This window comes from Thermobia domestica, chromosome 3, assembly GCF_964235325.1.
Source record: "Thermobia domestica chromosome 3, izTheDome1.hap1.1, whole genome shotgun sequence".
In the NCBI taxonomy this organism is placed as follows: domain Eukaryota; kingdom Metazoa; phylum Arthropoda; class Insecta; order Zygentoma; family Lepismatidae; genus Thermobia; species Thermobia domestica.
Window position 1 is genome coordinate 212,646,272 of NC_137456.1, and position 16,777 is coordinate 212,663,048.

The 16,777-nt window shown below is 34.9% G+C and overlaps 1 protein-coding gene across 2 annotated transcripts in view; it reads left to right on the plus strand.

Annotated features, from left to right (window-relative positions):
- The window catches only part of Ufm1 (Ubiquitin-fold modifier 1), a 61,950-nt gene that overhangs the window by 41,771 nt on the left and 3,402 nt on the right, over positions 1–16,777 (plus strand). For both annotated transcript variants that reach the window (XM_081752162.1, XM_081752163.1), the window contains one exon: positions 4,810–4,940. In XM_081752162.1, coding sequence (XP_081608288.1) covers positions 4,810–4,940 — 131 coding nt within the window. The remainder of the gene's footprint in view (positions 1–4,809; positions 4,941–16,777) is intronic.

Consider the following 16,777-nt stretch of genomic DNA (forward strand, 5'->3'; position numbering starts at 1 on the left):
TATTGCACTTATGAAATGTCCACTAGATATTGAAGGAATTGAGGATTCATCCTTAAGGAATGCAAAATGATCTTTTATTTGCACTAACAACATACACTTCAACGAAAGGTCGTAGAATACTAAATATTAATATATATTTATAGCTCTAGTAAAGAAAAAAATAACATAAATTGGATGTTTTTGAAATATAATACAGTGCTAATCAGCATTGCGTAGAAGTTTAAACATCGTAGTAGTGCTATGTTGCAGCATCTCTACCAGCAGCACATAATTTTGTATGACTTGTTCTGCACTGTACTTGAAATTGTTATATTGTCAAGTAGGTTGTATGTTACTAAATAAACTTCAGTTTAACCCACAAAAACCCAACCGTAGCTCGGATTCTCCCGTTTCCTCCCACTTTCTTCATTCCACCATTTCATTCATTACTCATCATCACCGTCTCCTTTAACCTAACCGGCATAACGGGGGACGTAAAACTCAAAGATTTCATTTCATTTTCATTTTTTTGAAACTATTATAACTTAGAGCGATCTGAATATAATAATAAAAATACTGAAGTGTGGAATGTGTTTAAATGTCTTTGTAATGTTATTAACATTACTAAATCAAATGAATCCAGCAGAAATCATAAATGAACTTAATGATTATTTTCTAACTTCCCCTCAGGTAGCTCTTCTTACTCTTTCCATCCCTGCTCGTACAGTACAAGTGGCTCATTAAATGGACAGTCATGTCCAAAATGATTGTCGCATATGTATAACTGTCTTCTTGTGGGAATATACTTTGATAATGATTTTGCAGTGTACTTTTAATACTACTGTATTACTATGTGTATGATCGGGAATATATATGTGTGGTAAATTTCGTAGGAGAATAAGTATAAATACGAAAATTAGAATGAGTAAAACAAAATGTTGGTAAATGGTCATGAAAGTTTTTTTTTATTTACTTATTTTCTTATTTTGTTATTTTCTTATTTACTGCTCTTTTGACTTGAAATTTACCACATGCATGTCTTTGTTGATTATACACATACTAACATAAGAAATACGGAGCGAAATCGTTATCAAAATTTATAGACACGCGACAATCATTTTGGACATGACTGTACGTTGTCATTGGAAATGTATACTTATTAGCCCTGTACCTGTAGATCAAATATTAGTAATCATAAGAGACATGACAAATATCAACTCTGCTGGTCTTTACGAAGTTTCGTTGATTATTATAAAGTAATCTGTCTCAATAATGGCTCCCCACCTGGCTCGTGTAATAAATTTCTCAATCGAATCAGACATTTTCCCACAGCGTTTAGAAGTGGCGAAAGTGATTCCCTTCTTTAAAAAAGGCAGTCGTTACAGTATTAAGAATGTCCGTATCTGTTTTATCAATTTTTTCTAAAAATTTTGAAATTCTAATGTCAAATAAACTAAGGAAACCTTTCATGCCAATAAGTTATTTTCACTATCACAAGATGAGTTTTAAGAGGCAAATCTTGAACAATTCAGCAATTTTTAGTTTCTTTTAGTACTGTAATGCATACGATAAATAACAAAGAATGAGCCATTGCACTCTTTGTAGATCTCAATAACGCATTTGACTTTATAAATCATATAATGTCTTATTAAAAGTTCATGTTCATATAGTATTAAAGAAACTGCCAATAAGTAAATTGACTCTTACTTGAAAAATATGTATCAAGTTGTTCAAGTTAATAACGAAATTGATAGGAAAATACGAAGTTTCATTTCATCTAATGGTGAGATCCTAACTGATGTACCACAAAGATCAGTGCTTGGTTCACTACTTTTTCTTATATACATTAATGATTTAACATACTCTATGATACCTAATAAATATGTTTTATTTGCTGATGACACCAATATTATTATTTGAACATAATCAGGAGGAAATATTGAAAATAACCTAAACATTGCATTTACTTGGTTAATTAATTGGTTTAAATTGGAATAAGTATAGTGTTGAACCTTGAAAAAGTCATTTTGTGTGTGTGTATATATCTCTCTCGCGTGCGCGCTTGGTAGACTAAGAGGTAATATTACAACACAAGCTTTACTTTCGGGCTATTGTGCAGATTCCAATCACTAATAAGTTATTGTTTTGATTGATCATTCCAGTAAACTATCAATACTTTTCGGTTGGAAAAAAAAAAAGTCGCTAACTAAGTGTCATGTTGAGATTGTTGCCAAAGACTGCTTGAAAGCCTACGTTTTAAAGCTAGAAAAACGCCACTTCCATGTGTGTATTTGTATAAAATTATTTGTTGACTTCAAGTAATAAACTCTTATTTATAGAAAACAGTAACGTCCATAAGTACAGCACTCAATATATTAATATAGCCCGCAAAATTACTTGTTTTTATTTATTTATTTATTATGATTATTAGAAAAGTGTATATGAATTGTACGAAAGCTTTCAATAGGTTTCTGAGTTTCTAAAGCAAAATAAATATATATTTTGAGTTCAAATCGCAATTTTTAACGTTTTATTAAGTATTTCTAAACATTATTCTTGTGTAAATGAGTTTTATAAAGACAATTCATATTTTTTCTTCTGTATTAATTATGTTACGGACGCATGAGCGTGTATGTATATTTGTGTATAAAACTTATTTTGTTTTATTAGGTATTTCTCTGCTTTAATATTTTGTTCAAGCATGTATATTTATTCTTTTTTTGTAATTTTGCCAACTGTATGCGTACTCAGAAACAATCTCAATTATATGCATGACAGGCTAGTAAATAAATAAAATATTGTTTGAAAACTGAGTGAAGAATATACCCCATTGTTTAATTATTTTTGGTATTTAAAACATCTTTTACAATGATACGAACGTCGTTTTTCCTTTTCGCGTACCCACCTTCAGCACGGAAGACCTGGGTTCTATCCTCGGTGAGAGCTCATGTGGTTCGAATCCATCTTAAGCTGTAGATCCACGTATCATATAACCTGACTGTTGAAAGGAACGCTAAACTGAATACATCCTGTAAAATTGTTTTCCTTTTCTGATTATTAGCTACAAGAAGTTGATTAAGAATGTAATAAGCAATTTTTCTCTTATTTTTGTTATCCTATAAAAATAATACTAATTACAAAAAGAAGAAAAATAAACTGTTGATAATAAAGTAAATGTCTAGTGAAATATACATACTATTTGAAACCATATAAGTTTGTCTAAAACGTATTTAGCCTTTGGAGGCCAAAGTTGAGAATACATGTATTGTGATTTGATAACATTTTGAAACCAAATATGGACCATTCTGTTCGATCCCCTTCTGCCATTTTCCCGGCAACACTATAATTCCATCGCTATAGAATTTCTGTGGTTTGTAGTTAAAGTATTGTGACATGTAGTTCTTACAAGCCCCATCTGAAACTATCGTGACATCTTCAGCGAGTTCTTCAGGGACCGAAATAAATGGTAGTCTGGCATTAAAATCTTAAAGCTAAGTTCTCTCAATTTCTAACAGGCGGTAAAAAAAAGTGTAGGAGCTCTGCCTTTATCAGGTGGTGTACGACATCCTTTCTATCATAAAGTAATAATGTATAAGAGGTTTCAGCTACTCTTCTCGCTGAAACTGTGGAGACTGTGGCGCCGCCATTCAAGGAAGTTGGGTACTACGAATTACTAAAAGCAAGAATGAATCAAATCATTCAGAGCGTGCGAGTCTGATAGAATTAGCCAATGATACACTTAGCTACTGCTATAGCGTACGATGCAGTTAGTTACAACTCTAGCCGGTAGTGGCGCAGAGTCACTTTTGTTGCATTATGGGAACGATTTAAATTTCCATTAGGAATATAGAGAGTGGTTCATCAGGGTAATCAGTGCTTTCTATTTACCAAATCCGGCTTTTTCTTCGGAATTGCTAGGGGCACAGGTCCGAATGTATCGTTCTGCCCTGCGGCAGTAGCTCGTACTGTAAAATGTAGCGTAGTTTTGCGGAGAGTTAACTCATCTTCACGGTACAATACCTTACGTCTGATTATCAAGAATTCAAGCACTTTTGACACTATTCTTCCTACACAACCTGATATATATATATATATATGTGTGTGTGTGTATGTGTATGTGTAAACCAAAATAAATAAAAAATATGAAGTATGTCTATAAGGCTTTGAAATTCAAATGTTCGTTGTATTTCCATCTGTAAGTGTTTGCTCGTTGAGACCCATCACTGTGAAAATGCATACATAAATATTAATAATATAAACAACGCTTGTATGACTATCAACATTACAATTGCCCTAACATCATCCAGAACTATTTCATATTACAAAAGGACTTAGAAACTCCAAAAATGTTGACAGCCATATTATAATCATGTCTGCCATTTTTAAAGAAGAGAAATTGAAACCTTTTAATTGTAGCTTCATAATTTCCAGCCTAAAAGAATATTTTTTTTAAAAAAAATACAAATTTCTGATATGATCGAACAACTAGAGCTAGATCAAGGGAGAATTTTCCCCTTACTCTTGATCCTTCACATGCTATGGCTCTTTGTTTCCAGGAGCAAATTATAAGGTAAAATATACACTTTCTCAAAACTGATGATTCAGTAAATACAATACTGACATCATCCATAGGATAAAATCACTGTTTTCCACATCTTTATATGATTTTATATAATCATGTTTTTAGGTTGCTATCATATACTAAGCGTTAGTTTTATTCTTGATCCTTACTCAGATCATCATTAGCATCTCGTTTTGTAAACAATGAATAATGATAACTTTTCTCTTTTAATTAGTTTTGTCTCTAAGATTTAATTTATTTATTTTCAGATTAAGTGTTCCAGACGCTACACCCTTCACTGCAGTTTTAAAGTTTGCTGCGGAAGAATTTAAAGTTCCTCCAGCGACTTCTGCAATTATCACAGATGATGGAATAGGAATAAATCCCCAACAAACCGCAGGTAGGTACTATTATCGTTTTAAAAAATAATAAATTACAATTCGTTGCTCTCTGCTAAATGTAAAAAGGAGGCATAATAATTCTTTCAGAATTTTTAAAATGAGCTTTTTTTCTTTCTTTCTTTAAATGAGCGTGTTCAGAAAGATTTATTTGAAGATACTTATTTTTTGTCTTTTCAAATCCCCATGAAAAGTATGAGGATAAATCAAAAAATAAATTCAATTTTTCATGTAATACATTAATTCCCACTGGAGAAGAATAGTCCACATGTTACTTTCCAACAGGTTTCCCCTGTACGGAGATGCACTTTGGCGTCGTTCAACTAAAAGATTTTTTTTGGGGGTGGGTATTCACGAAGCCAGTTATGTATGTTACAATCCAAGTTGAAGCTACAACCGTGTAGCGTCTTCTTCAGAGGGCCAAAACTGTAGTAGTGGGATAGCATCAAGTCTGGGCTATAAAGGATATGAGTAATAAATTCAAATCCAGGCTTTTGTACATGGTCTGCCGTTGCTGTTGTTTCATGCGGCTATTCGTTGTCGTAGAGCATTAGCAGTCCTTTGGGTATCAGGCTTCTTAGTGTATTTCAGTTGGCCTTACAGAAAAGCACAATAGTTGAACTGCTTACGTTTCACCATGTGCGTGTAATACCTACTGAATAAGCCCCTTCATACCCGAAAAGAACGTTAGCATTGATATCTTGTAGTGGACAGTCTGTTACGATCCGTTCAAGATACTGGGATCATCTTCGTAGCGTCAGAAAACAACCCCAGTATCTACGTGCTGTTGCCTATGTTGAATTTGTTGGATATCCACCACACACGAACTTGGCGATTTCCAACCCATCATGCACTCTGGGTCGTGTAGATCCATAGCTCATGCAGCTGCTTGCGGTAACGTAATTGGTGGTCGTCCTTGATCAAGCATCCACTTCTGAATGTGTTCTTCCATGCACAATGCTGATGGAAGACCAAATTGGCTTTCATCTGTTACACTTCTTCTTCTTCTTCTTAAAACATTCTGCTTACTTTTATACTCCTGTTGATATAGCGTGTACACCATATTGCAACAAGAAGCTGGGATGAATTTTCACAGTTTGGCTACCGACAGAAGGTTCTGATTCAGTCGCTGTGTGGAGAATCCATACATCTGACCTCATTGTTTCCTGCCACTCAGCTGTACGATGGTGTGCTACTCGCTGCTAGATACCAGTCATCTCATGCACACTCTTGGCGTTGTGCACAGCGTCTTCGTGTTGATTTTATAACACAATTTCATAATTGCATGTTGTTCTGAGTAAAAGAAGTTTCAAGTGAATAATTTGTCTAAAACCACTAAATGAAATGTTAACAATATTAATTAGTACGCGTGGTTCTGGATTCGATTTTCGATGTAGGAAATTTTCAGTGTAACTCTGCATGATGAAACCATTTGGAATCTGCTTAAGAAACAACGAAGTCTGATTTAGAAACCCAGGAATAATGGCAATGAGAGCCGATAGGATTGTTACACATCGTCTAAGTAAAAAGGCCAGCTTTAGACTGTAAAGCGAGGGAGTTCTTCTATTTATTTTCAACTTTTTCCCCCCATGGAACACAATTTGGGAGTCGATTTTATAGAAGTTGCTATAAGTAGTATGTGCTTGTATACTCACTAATTCAGAGACCAAAGAGCAGAGGTTCTCTGGAATTCTCGACTTACTTTAAGTACTTAAAGTAGTAATCATCAACGAAGAGCAATACTTGTGTAGGGCATTGTTTCTTCAAGGAGAAAGCCTAACGGAGAACTCCTGCAACATGACGAAGGTCGCTGCAACAGTGCTGCCATTTTTAATGTAATTGTACCGAAAGCAGTATATGCAGTATAGAAGAATTTGATATTGCGTATTAGGCAGGGGTCATTAGTACTTACTGTATTGTTCACAGGAGAGGTCGTAATTTAAAAGATATAACAAAATAACGGAGAAAGAAAACGAAATGATACTGTGTGCAGTAATGTCTTTTAGGAAGTGTATCTGGGAAATTAGTAATGAATGTGAAAATACCTTTAGAAGAGCAGTGAATCGTGAAAAAATATTTCAAATGTTTTACAGCAATGTATTACTACATTAAGATCGTAGTTGTCACTAACAGCGGCAAATGTACTCTTTTATGTAGATTTCAAAGAAAAGCTATAATTGGCATTCCATATTAAGATGTCTTTATACTATCAACTATCTACTATCACTACTCGCCTAGCAAAAACATTTTGTTATATTTGCGAGTATATTTGTATATCAAAAGATTTCATCATGTTCATTGGCATACCTCTTCATTTGAATTTATTTATGTAGGATTTTCTGTAGCCAATAATAGATAAGTAGAAGCAGCAGGTATTAATCATGTACAAAAAAGAACTTGAAAACAAACAACAAATCGAAAAGAACACAGACGATAAAGCCGAATGGACCTCTCCCTTTTTGGCCAGCACATTCGTTTAGAGTGCAAAAAATATCACAAAAAACATGAATTCAAAGTCCCATTCAAATCTCAAAAGAAGAAAAAAACTTGAATTTTTCATTAACAAGCTACAGAGTTATTATCTGGAAGGAAAAGTAAATTTGGACGCATATGCGTCGGCTTAAGATGACTAAACCTATATACGGCTGATAAAAAGAAATATTGACATGAAAAATTGAAGAACATATTGGGGACTCCAAAGTTTAAATCATACAGTTTTAGAATTATCAAATTATTTAAATTATACAATGATCTCATCAAAGATATTAATATATTACATAAAACATCTGTTGGTCGAAAGATCGGAATACAAATCATATTTGATCAAGACGAAAGATTATAAATTAAATTTACAAACAGCAATGTAGATAATAATTAGTCGAAACCAAACGCTTTGATAAAAATTTCTGCAAATATAATTTGGCACAGATATCAGCAGAAATCATGTTTAATAATAAACTAGAAGTAAATAAACTGTTATAAATTCTAGGTACGACAGCATTGGATGCTAACATAGAGTTATCATTTTCTGAAATGCCAAAAGGCAGACACCTTTCCATCTGGTTAACTCGTTATATAAACATTAAGAATAAGTTCTGTTTTACATCAATATATTATGAAAAATGTATTGAAAGTATGAAAATTAATTCAAGAAGAGTACGTACTCAGCATCATATCGGCTTTATCTATCCATATTTTTCATTAGACAGACAGACAGACAGACAGACAGACAGACATATATATATATATATACAGGGTGGGCCATTTTAATTAATCCAAGGAAATATCTGAAAAATGATAAAACATAGAAGAAATTTTTCAAGTACACGTTATATATTGCTAAGGGGGAAAACCAATTCCGCCAAAAGTACCCCTCCCCGCCCCCCTAAATGGGGGTAACGGGGGGTAACTTTGAAATGTCAAATGGGAACATGGGTCGAGTAATACCTCGTTCAAAAGGTCTTGGAAAACTCAGTAACGCTGTACCAAAAGATGTTCCATATTGTGCACCGGTTTCAAAATGGCCGCCATAATATGGTTCGGAAACTCCAGTACCCGTAGTGTGAAAACCATTTAAGGTAAATGAATGGAACAAAATTGAAATACGTAAATATCATAGGGCATATCGAACGGTGTGGTCCCTGTGATCCCAGTGGCCTCCCTAAAGGGGTCTTGGGGGCTAACTTCAAAATTTCAAATAGTAAAATGAGTCGAGTGGTACCTCGTTCGATAAATCTTGCAAAATCTAACATATTGCAGGAGAAAACGATTGTTGTGAAATGGCAGTGTTCTCAAAAGGCCGCCGAAACATAGTATCCGTGTCAGAGAAAAGGTCTAGTGCCCGTAATATCAAAGCGATTGGAGATAAATCAACAAAAGAAAAACTGGAGTAGCTAACTGACGTAAGGCACATCGAGAGGTGTTGTCGGGGTGACTCCAAGGGCCAACAGAAAGGTATCCGGGGCCAACTTGAAAATTTCAAAAAGCAGCTTGAAGCGAGTAACATCACGTCACATAGACAAATTAATATCAAACAGCTTCTGTAAGAAAATTTTCGACATGAGACACCGTTTTCAAAATGATCGTAAAGACATGGTGACTGTGTCTAAGAAAACGTCTAGTGCCCACAGTATTAATACGGTTAGACATAAATGAAAATAACGAAAATTAAATACGAAAACCACGGAGGCGTTCCAAGGCTCGAGAATAATACAACAGAGATAAAAATATTAGAGTAAAATTGCCATAATGTATAAAGAGAAATCCAAGTCCTGCAAAATAATCTCTCCCTGCGCTCTGTATGTGAGTGGGGTGGAAAGTAAAGTAAAAGTTCAAACGAGAACTCTACTTTAATTCGTAAATTAAGGCTAACCTTACAAATAGGTATGGTGTGGTTGAAACATTTGTTTGTAAGGATGACGCTGTAGTGACTAAAAAAAGAGAAACTTTTATGCAATGCGTGCTGGTTATTCAGAAAGCATTTCGGGGATATACGTACACACCGTTTCGTCCCTCAAGCTCACAATATGACATAAATGCTAATAGTTAATCAAAATGTAACTGGCCATCCGCGTTAACTTAGTGTACCAATTCTCTATGCATGAAGTCTGCCTTCCAAACAGCATTGGGTAGGTCAAGCGTACGCCCGAACCGTTGTCCGGTCGGACATTGAAATTTTGAAGTTAGCCCACAAGACCCCTTCAGGGAGGCCACTGGGATCACAGGGATTACATCATTCGATATGCCCTATGATATTTACGTATTTCAATTTTGTTCCATTCATTTACCTTCCATGGTTTTCATACTACGGGTACTGGAGTTTCCGAACCATATCATCGCGGCCATTTTGAAACTGGTGCAAAATATGAAACATCTTTTGGTACAGCGTTACTTAGTTTTCCAAGACCTTTCGAACGAGGTATTACTCGACCCATGTTCCCATTTGACATTTCAAAGTTACCCCCCGTTACCCCCATTTAGGGGGGCGGGAAGGGATACTTTTGGCGGAATTGGTTTTCCCCCTTAGCAATATATAACGTGTACTTCAAAAATTTCTTCTATGTTTTATCATTTTTCAGATATTTCCGTGGATTAATTAAAATGGCCCACCCTGTATATATATATATATATATATAATATATAATATATTGATTTCAAATAGCCAAACATATGTTTATATATACCTAGATATATGAAATGTCTGATATTGAATTATGAAAATGCGGACAAATAAAAATTTTCAGGAAATGTATGCAGACGATTTTTTTTTTTTTTTATTCTCAAAATGCGGACATATTGTGATCCTAGACTGTATAAAATACGAATGGCTGATGCTGAAAGTTTATTAAAAAGTATTTTCTTCTTATACCTAGGTATAAGTGTGATACTTACAGGTATACAACCATTTGGTGTTTACAATTAGAATTACGGTACAAGAAAAGAAAATACAGAGAGGGATATAATTAGGTGTAATTCAGTGGAATTCTGAGGAATTGGCCTGGTGATGTTCATATGAATTGTGAGGAGGAAATTTAACTTTAATTCTATGGCCTATGGAACCCGGAGGTTCAATGCCGCGTTTACAAAAGCTCTCCACTGACTTCTATCCTTAGCCAACTGGATCCAGTTTCTACTTTGTATTCCTATTTCTGCTAGATCCATCTTTTAATATTGTCTTCTCATCTGCGCCTAGGTCTTCCTAATGGTCCTTTTCCGATTGGTCTTCCACTTAAGACTTTGAAAGCGTTCCCACTTTCTTCCATCCTGGCTACATGACCTGCCAACCTGAGCCTCCTAGACATGGATCCTAATAATGTTTGGCAAACCGTATAAATTATGTAGTTCCTCGTTATGAAATTTCCGCCATTCCTCATTCGCGTTCCTCTTAGGTCCGAATATTCGTCTCAGGATCTTGTTCTCAAATACTTTCAGTCTATGTTCTTCCATCAGAGTAAGCGACCATGTTTCGCAACCATACAGAACAACAGGCATGATTATCGTTTTATATATTTTAAGCTTCTCCTCGACAGAATTCGCGACTACAAGAGATTTTGAACTGAATAATAACACGGATTCCCTGTTTTTAGTCGACATTTAATTTCTTCGTGAATATGATTTTCGTCTGTTAATATTGATCCTAGATATTTGAAAGTATCCACTTTATTAAAAGTGTTGTTTGATATTTTAACGCATCCATAATTTGCCGTATTACGATCCCGACGAACTTCCATGCATTTTTCTGTGGATTTACTTCTAAACCCATGTTCCTGCAAGCGTTTGATAGGACCTCTGCATTTCTTCCTATTGTTTCTCTTATCACCTATTAAATTTACATCATCAGCATACGCCATAACCTAGTGAACACCATTCAATCAGGGTGTCTACTGACCTGGAAAACCTTGAAAACCTGGAATTAGCCTGGAATTTGCTTTTGGACCTGGAAAACCTGGAAATAGCCTGGAATTGGACGAGGAACCTGGAAGTTTTAAAACTGTTTTTAAAATATTGCTTTTGGGATTGGTATGGAATAAGTATATTTTTGTAAAATGCAAGAAAGTTATGTACTATAGCATAAGTTACAAGCCAATAATAACTTATTCAGTGGAGACGTAGTTGAGAAAGACAGACAGACATGAACAGAGTGCAGGCGGTGAATGTCTTTGGAAAGTATGTTGAGGGTACAAGAAGACACTGAATAAGATTTTATTTGTTTGGCATGGTCGTTGTGAATAACAGTGACTACAAAAAGAACTAAATTAGTCCCCGATGATGAGAATAAGGTAATTGAAAAAGTTAAATTTCATGATCTATTAAGTTTGTGTCTTACACTGAGGGGATACTGGCATACAAGCTAGAAGCTTTCTCTGTAGTTGCTGCTTATGTGCATAGTATGAATCAAGCTTATTTGCTGCTTTGTGAAGACATTGGTTTACATGTTTCTGTATCAAGAGTAGTATACAGGTCTGGAACAACATTCCTCTTATACTCCTGTGCCGAAGCTTTTTAACAGGAGTCCAAGCCCGCGGATGTCGCAGTGAGCACCATTCCCGGTAGCCGAAAGGTGTATCACTGGAAAAAAAGTAAAATTGTCCACATCTTAACGGAATCACTTTTTGTATTTAGGTTAACATTTTACTAGTCTTGCAATTAATCCTGTTACACACTAACAATTAACATTTTATTTTTCAACCATTAAAATGGGGAAAAGTAAAACTAAATTCCAGGACTCGTGAAAAGGCCAGTGGAAATGGGTTATTAGGTCCAACGATCTATTTAAAGCAGGTTGTAAACTCTGCAGAACTGATTTTGACATTTCAAATATGGGAGCTGGATCATTGAAATCTCATGAAAAAGGAAAGAAACATCAAATAGCTGTTAAAGCTCTTAATGCATAATGTTCGATCGTAAAGTTCTCAAGCAATGTTAACAAGGAGCCTTCCTGTACAAAAAATTCTACAGCGTCTTCCAGTTCACTGACTGGCACATCATCTACTCCAGTTGTTCAGGAGAAAAATGAAAGCCCAGCAAAAACTAGTGGTGTAATAAAGAGTTATCTTATCAAAGATCAAGTGACGAAAGCAGAAATAATCTGGACATCACACAAAGTTACAAGTCATGTATCGGCCAGAAGCCAAGCGAGTGCAACGGATTTGTTTCCTTTAATGTTTTCTGAGTGTGAAGTCGCTAAAAATATGCAGTTACACAAAGACAAAATAGGTTATGTCATCACTTTTGGATTGGGTCCATATTTCCAACAGACTTGACTTCGTTAACTACAAAATTGTGAATTTTTTGCAGTATCGTTCGACGAAAGCCTAAACACTATCTCATGGAAAAATCAAGTGGACTTCGTAGTTCCTTTCTGACACAGTGACGAAAATAAAGTTTTAACACGTTATTTAACATCAGTATTCCTCGGACATGCTACTGCCCAGGATTTGTTAAGTGCATTTATAAATACTTTCAAGGACAAGGGTCTCGATTTTTGTAAGTTACTTCAGGTTTCTCTTGATGGCCCCAACGTTAATTTGAAATTTCTGAGTGATTTGAAGGCCTATCTGAGTGAAGAAAATGGTGAAGGTCCACAGCGTTTGGAGACAGGAACATGTTCTTTACATGTTGTTAATGGGGCTTCTAAGACTGTGCATATCAAAGCTGGTGGGAATGTGACAGAGTTTTTGAGAGCGTTGTACTATTTATTCAAGGACTTCCCTTCAAGAAGAGCAGATTTCATGGCAGCATCTGGAACAGCAGTTTTCCCTCTTAAATTTTGTTCTGTTGGGTGGAGAATTCTAAAGTTATCAACCGTGCCATAACTATGATTCCTGCCTTAAAAGTTTATGTTGATGCAGTGAAATCAAAACCTCCTAAAACATCAAACTTCTCTAAAGTAAAAGCCCACATCTCTGATGTACTGTTGCCTGCTAGATTAGGGTTCCTTCAGTCCGTATCTGTAGAACTAGAAGAATTCCTCATTAAGTACCAGACAGACAGTCCATTACTACCGCTTCTATGGAATGACCTAAACACGTTGATTCGTAGTTTGTTAAGCCGCTTCGTGAAAGATTATGTCTTAAAAGTAGCTTAAAAAAAACTCAATAGATGTTTTTGATAAGAACATCTTAAAACCACGTAATCTAGTTGATGTTGGATTTTTCTGCGGTGACATCGCTTAAAGGAGTGACGTATGTTGAGATATTGAACTTTAAGAAAGAATGCAGAAGATTCTTGCAAGAACTGTATAAAAAACTTATACTAAAATGTCCTTTAAAATACAGTGTAACAAGAGCCGCAAATTGCTTTTCTCCAGAATCTATGACCAACGAAACCCTTCGTGAATCACGTATCACACTCGCCCTGGAGACATTTGTCGAGAAGGAGCAAATAACACCTGTAAATGCTGATATGGTGAAACGGGAATATTTAAAATTTTGTTCAGACCAAGACACACACAGCACGAAAACTGTCAAATTTCAGTCACAAAAATGACAGATTAGAAGTTTTGCTCCATGATCTGTTAAATAAAGAAGATGTCTCCAATGCGTTTAAAACATTCATGCATAAGATATGTGTACTTTTCCATAGCAACGCAGCAGTGGAAAGGGGTTTCTCCATTAACAAAGAGTGCATTGTTGAAAAATCTCCAAGAGGTGTGCTTGATTGCCCAGAGAAGTGTGTTGGATGCTGTGCGTGTTGCTGGTGACAGACGTAATATGAATATCTCACAGAGTATGATCCAGTATGTGATGAATGCATCAAGCAGAAGAAATGAATATCTGAAAAACCACGGTGAAAAAAAGACAGAGCAGCTCGAGAAAAGAAAGATACTAAGAAGAAAATAAGAGAGTTGGAATTAAAGAAGAAAAGAATACTAACTGACGCCGAAGCAGAAGTAGATGCATTGGAAGATCAGGCGAAAAAGATATGTTGAACTCTAGAAGTCAAAAACTGTTCACTGTGAAAGTTGTTTTCTATATTTGTTCATATAATGTGCGTGGTTCCATAACATTTTCAGTTTTTTAAACTTTCGTGTTACAATACATTTTTAAATAAAATATAACTGATTGCCAGTTCCCATCCAAGAAGAATGTGCAGTAACGTTTAACAATATGGACTACTTTGCGTTAAGAATTTGCATTATATATGATAATTTTCTTTTTACTTCTAAACTAATACTAGTTTGACAAAAATGGCGGGAAAATAGCTTACTCACCGCTAAGTCCTACCAGTACTTAGCATAAAATACCACAAGAGTACTTTAAAGGGTGTGCTTGCAGTAAAATACTCTTGTGGTATTTTATTCCATAACTTAGCGGTGAGTAAGCTATTTTCCCGCCATTTTTGTCATTGTTCATCAACACTCACGTGCTACTACTATAATAGTAGTTTATTTGAAGTAATGTTTTAGACGAAAGTTTACTATTATACAGGTGAACCTTAACTAAACCGATAAACTTCGGGAGGTGATTCCCGAGCCCGAAAGAAGAAAAAATGCCTCTAACTTTTCTCCACGGTACATAGTTTTGGAGCTACAAGGTGCCGAAAGTGTGGAAAAATGAACTTCCGAGGCCTATATTTCCAAACCTATCCAACGTACAGAGTGCAGCTTAATATCTCTTTAAGGAAGTATTATCTGTTCTGAACATATGATTTCCTTTGTGATATTTTAAGCAGGGTGGATTGATTTAAATCAGTCTGATTTAAATCATGATTTAAATCAAGATTTAAATCACTTGATTTTTTTAATAAAAATCGTTGATTTAAATCTAATTCCGAAATAAATTTATTTAAAGTGAAAATAAGTAAAATCCCGTTTCTGTTTTATTATTTCGATTATGGAAATTAATAATCATAATACAATGAGACTCAAATGTACAGTATAGTATGAAAACAAATGTCATGCAGAGGATGATTAGGGAAAATCCCGTTTTGAACAGGTAACGGAGCAATCCTGTTTTCTTCTTTTCGTATCATTGGGTTTGGGTTTTAAGATCGTTAACTATTCCAACGGGGAAATTACTATCGATATTTAAGACGAAAATTCTTTTTTGTGCGTGTCTGTTTGTTTGTTCCTAGATAATAGGGTGTATTTAGAGGGGTCCTATCCTCTCTCCATTTTTGTATTTTGTTTTACAACTTTAGGCGAAATTTATGTATTTCATGCTGCAAGCTAGTTCTGAGTTTTTAAAAATAGGCCCCTGGCAAATATAAGTAACTTTTGTGAAAAAAAAGTGTCATTTTGATAAACGCTGCTGTACTTTTTCCTTAATGCTTAACCTTTTAAATTATATAATTAAATTATTCTATTTAAATTATATTATATTTTAGGTGATAGGGTAGAATCTTCATTATTCGATTTAAAAAGTACCAATAAGGCTTTTTACTTCGTTTTCTTCAAGACTGGAGGCATTCTAGAACATGTTACATATGCTTTCACGCCTTTCTGCGTTGAGGCATAATGTGTGATGACGTCAAATTTTAAAAAAGGATTTTTTTGTTATGCGTATTATTATTTGGCATTTTGCGGGTTATATTTTGCATTCAGAAGACTGAAATTTTGCACACTCGTTCAGTGCACCCCTTAATAATTTTCAGATGTTTTCAGATCTCTGTGGAAACAGCGGGGTCCAGAGAGGCAAAAATGTTTTTAAAAAAAATAAATAAATAAATAAAAATAAAAAAATAATATTTTTAACAAAAACAGCTTTTTTCGTGATTTTCCCGTCTCAGGTGGAAACATATGAATGATACCGTTTCAAAGGCTGTTCTATTCTGAAGAAAATGATGTACGTAGTATGCTCCTAGGATAAATAGGGATGTCGCAGGAAACTGTTATCTGAGATCCTGTTTTATACGGGAATCTGGGGTATTTGAGGAATATTATTTTTCGCGGGCTTACTTTTGCACCTACAAGATTGAAATTTTGCACATGTACTCAGTGCACCACTCAGTAGTTTTCAGATTTGTTTCAGATCTCTGCCTTAAAACATGGGCAGGGGTCCACAGAGGTATTATTTATTTTTTTTTAAAAAAAAGATATTTTTAACAGAAAATTCATTTTTTCGTGATTTACCCGCCCCAGATACATGATGGAGACATTTGAAGGGACACGTTTGAAAATTTGTTTTATTCTGAAGAGAATAATGTACAAATCATGATCCTAGGATAAATAGGGATGTCTGAGGAAATTTTTATATTACATCCGGGTCATCGTGGGAATGTTCTTAGCTCATTGTTAAATAATTTCCTCACCCTTACTACTCAAGATAGAAGCTTGAAATTTTGTACATACATTCAGTACACCCCTTAGTATTTCCCAGTTGATTTTGAGATCTGTGCG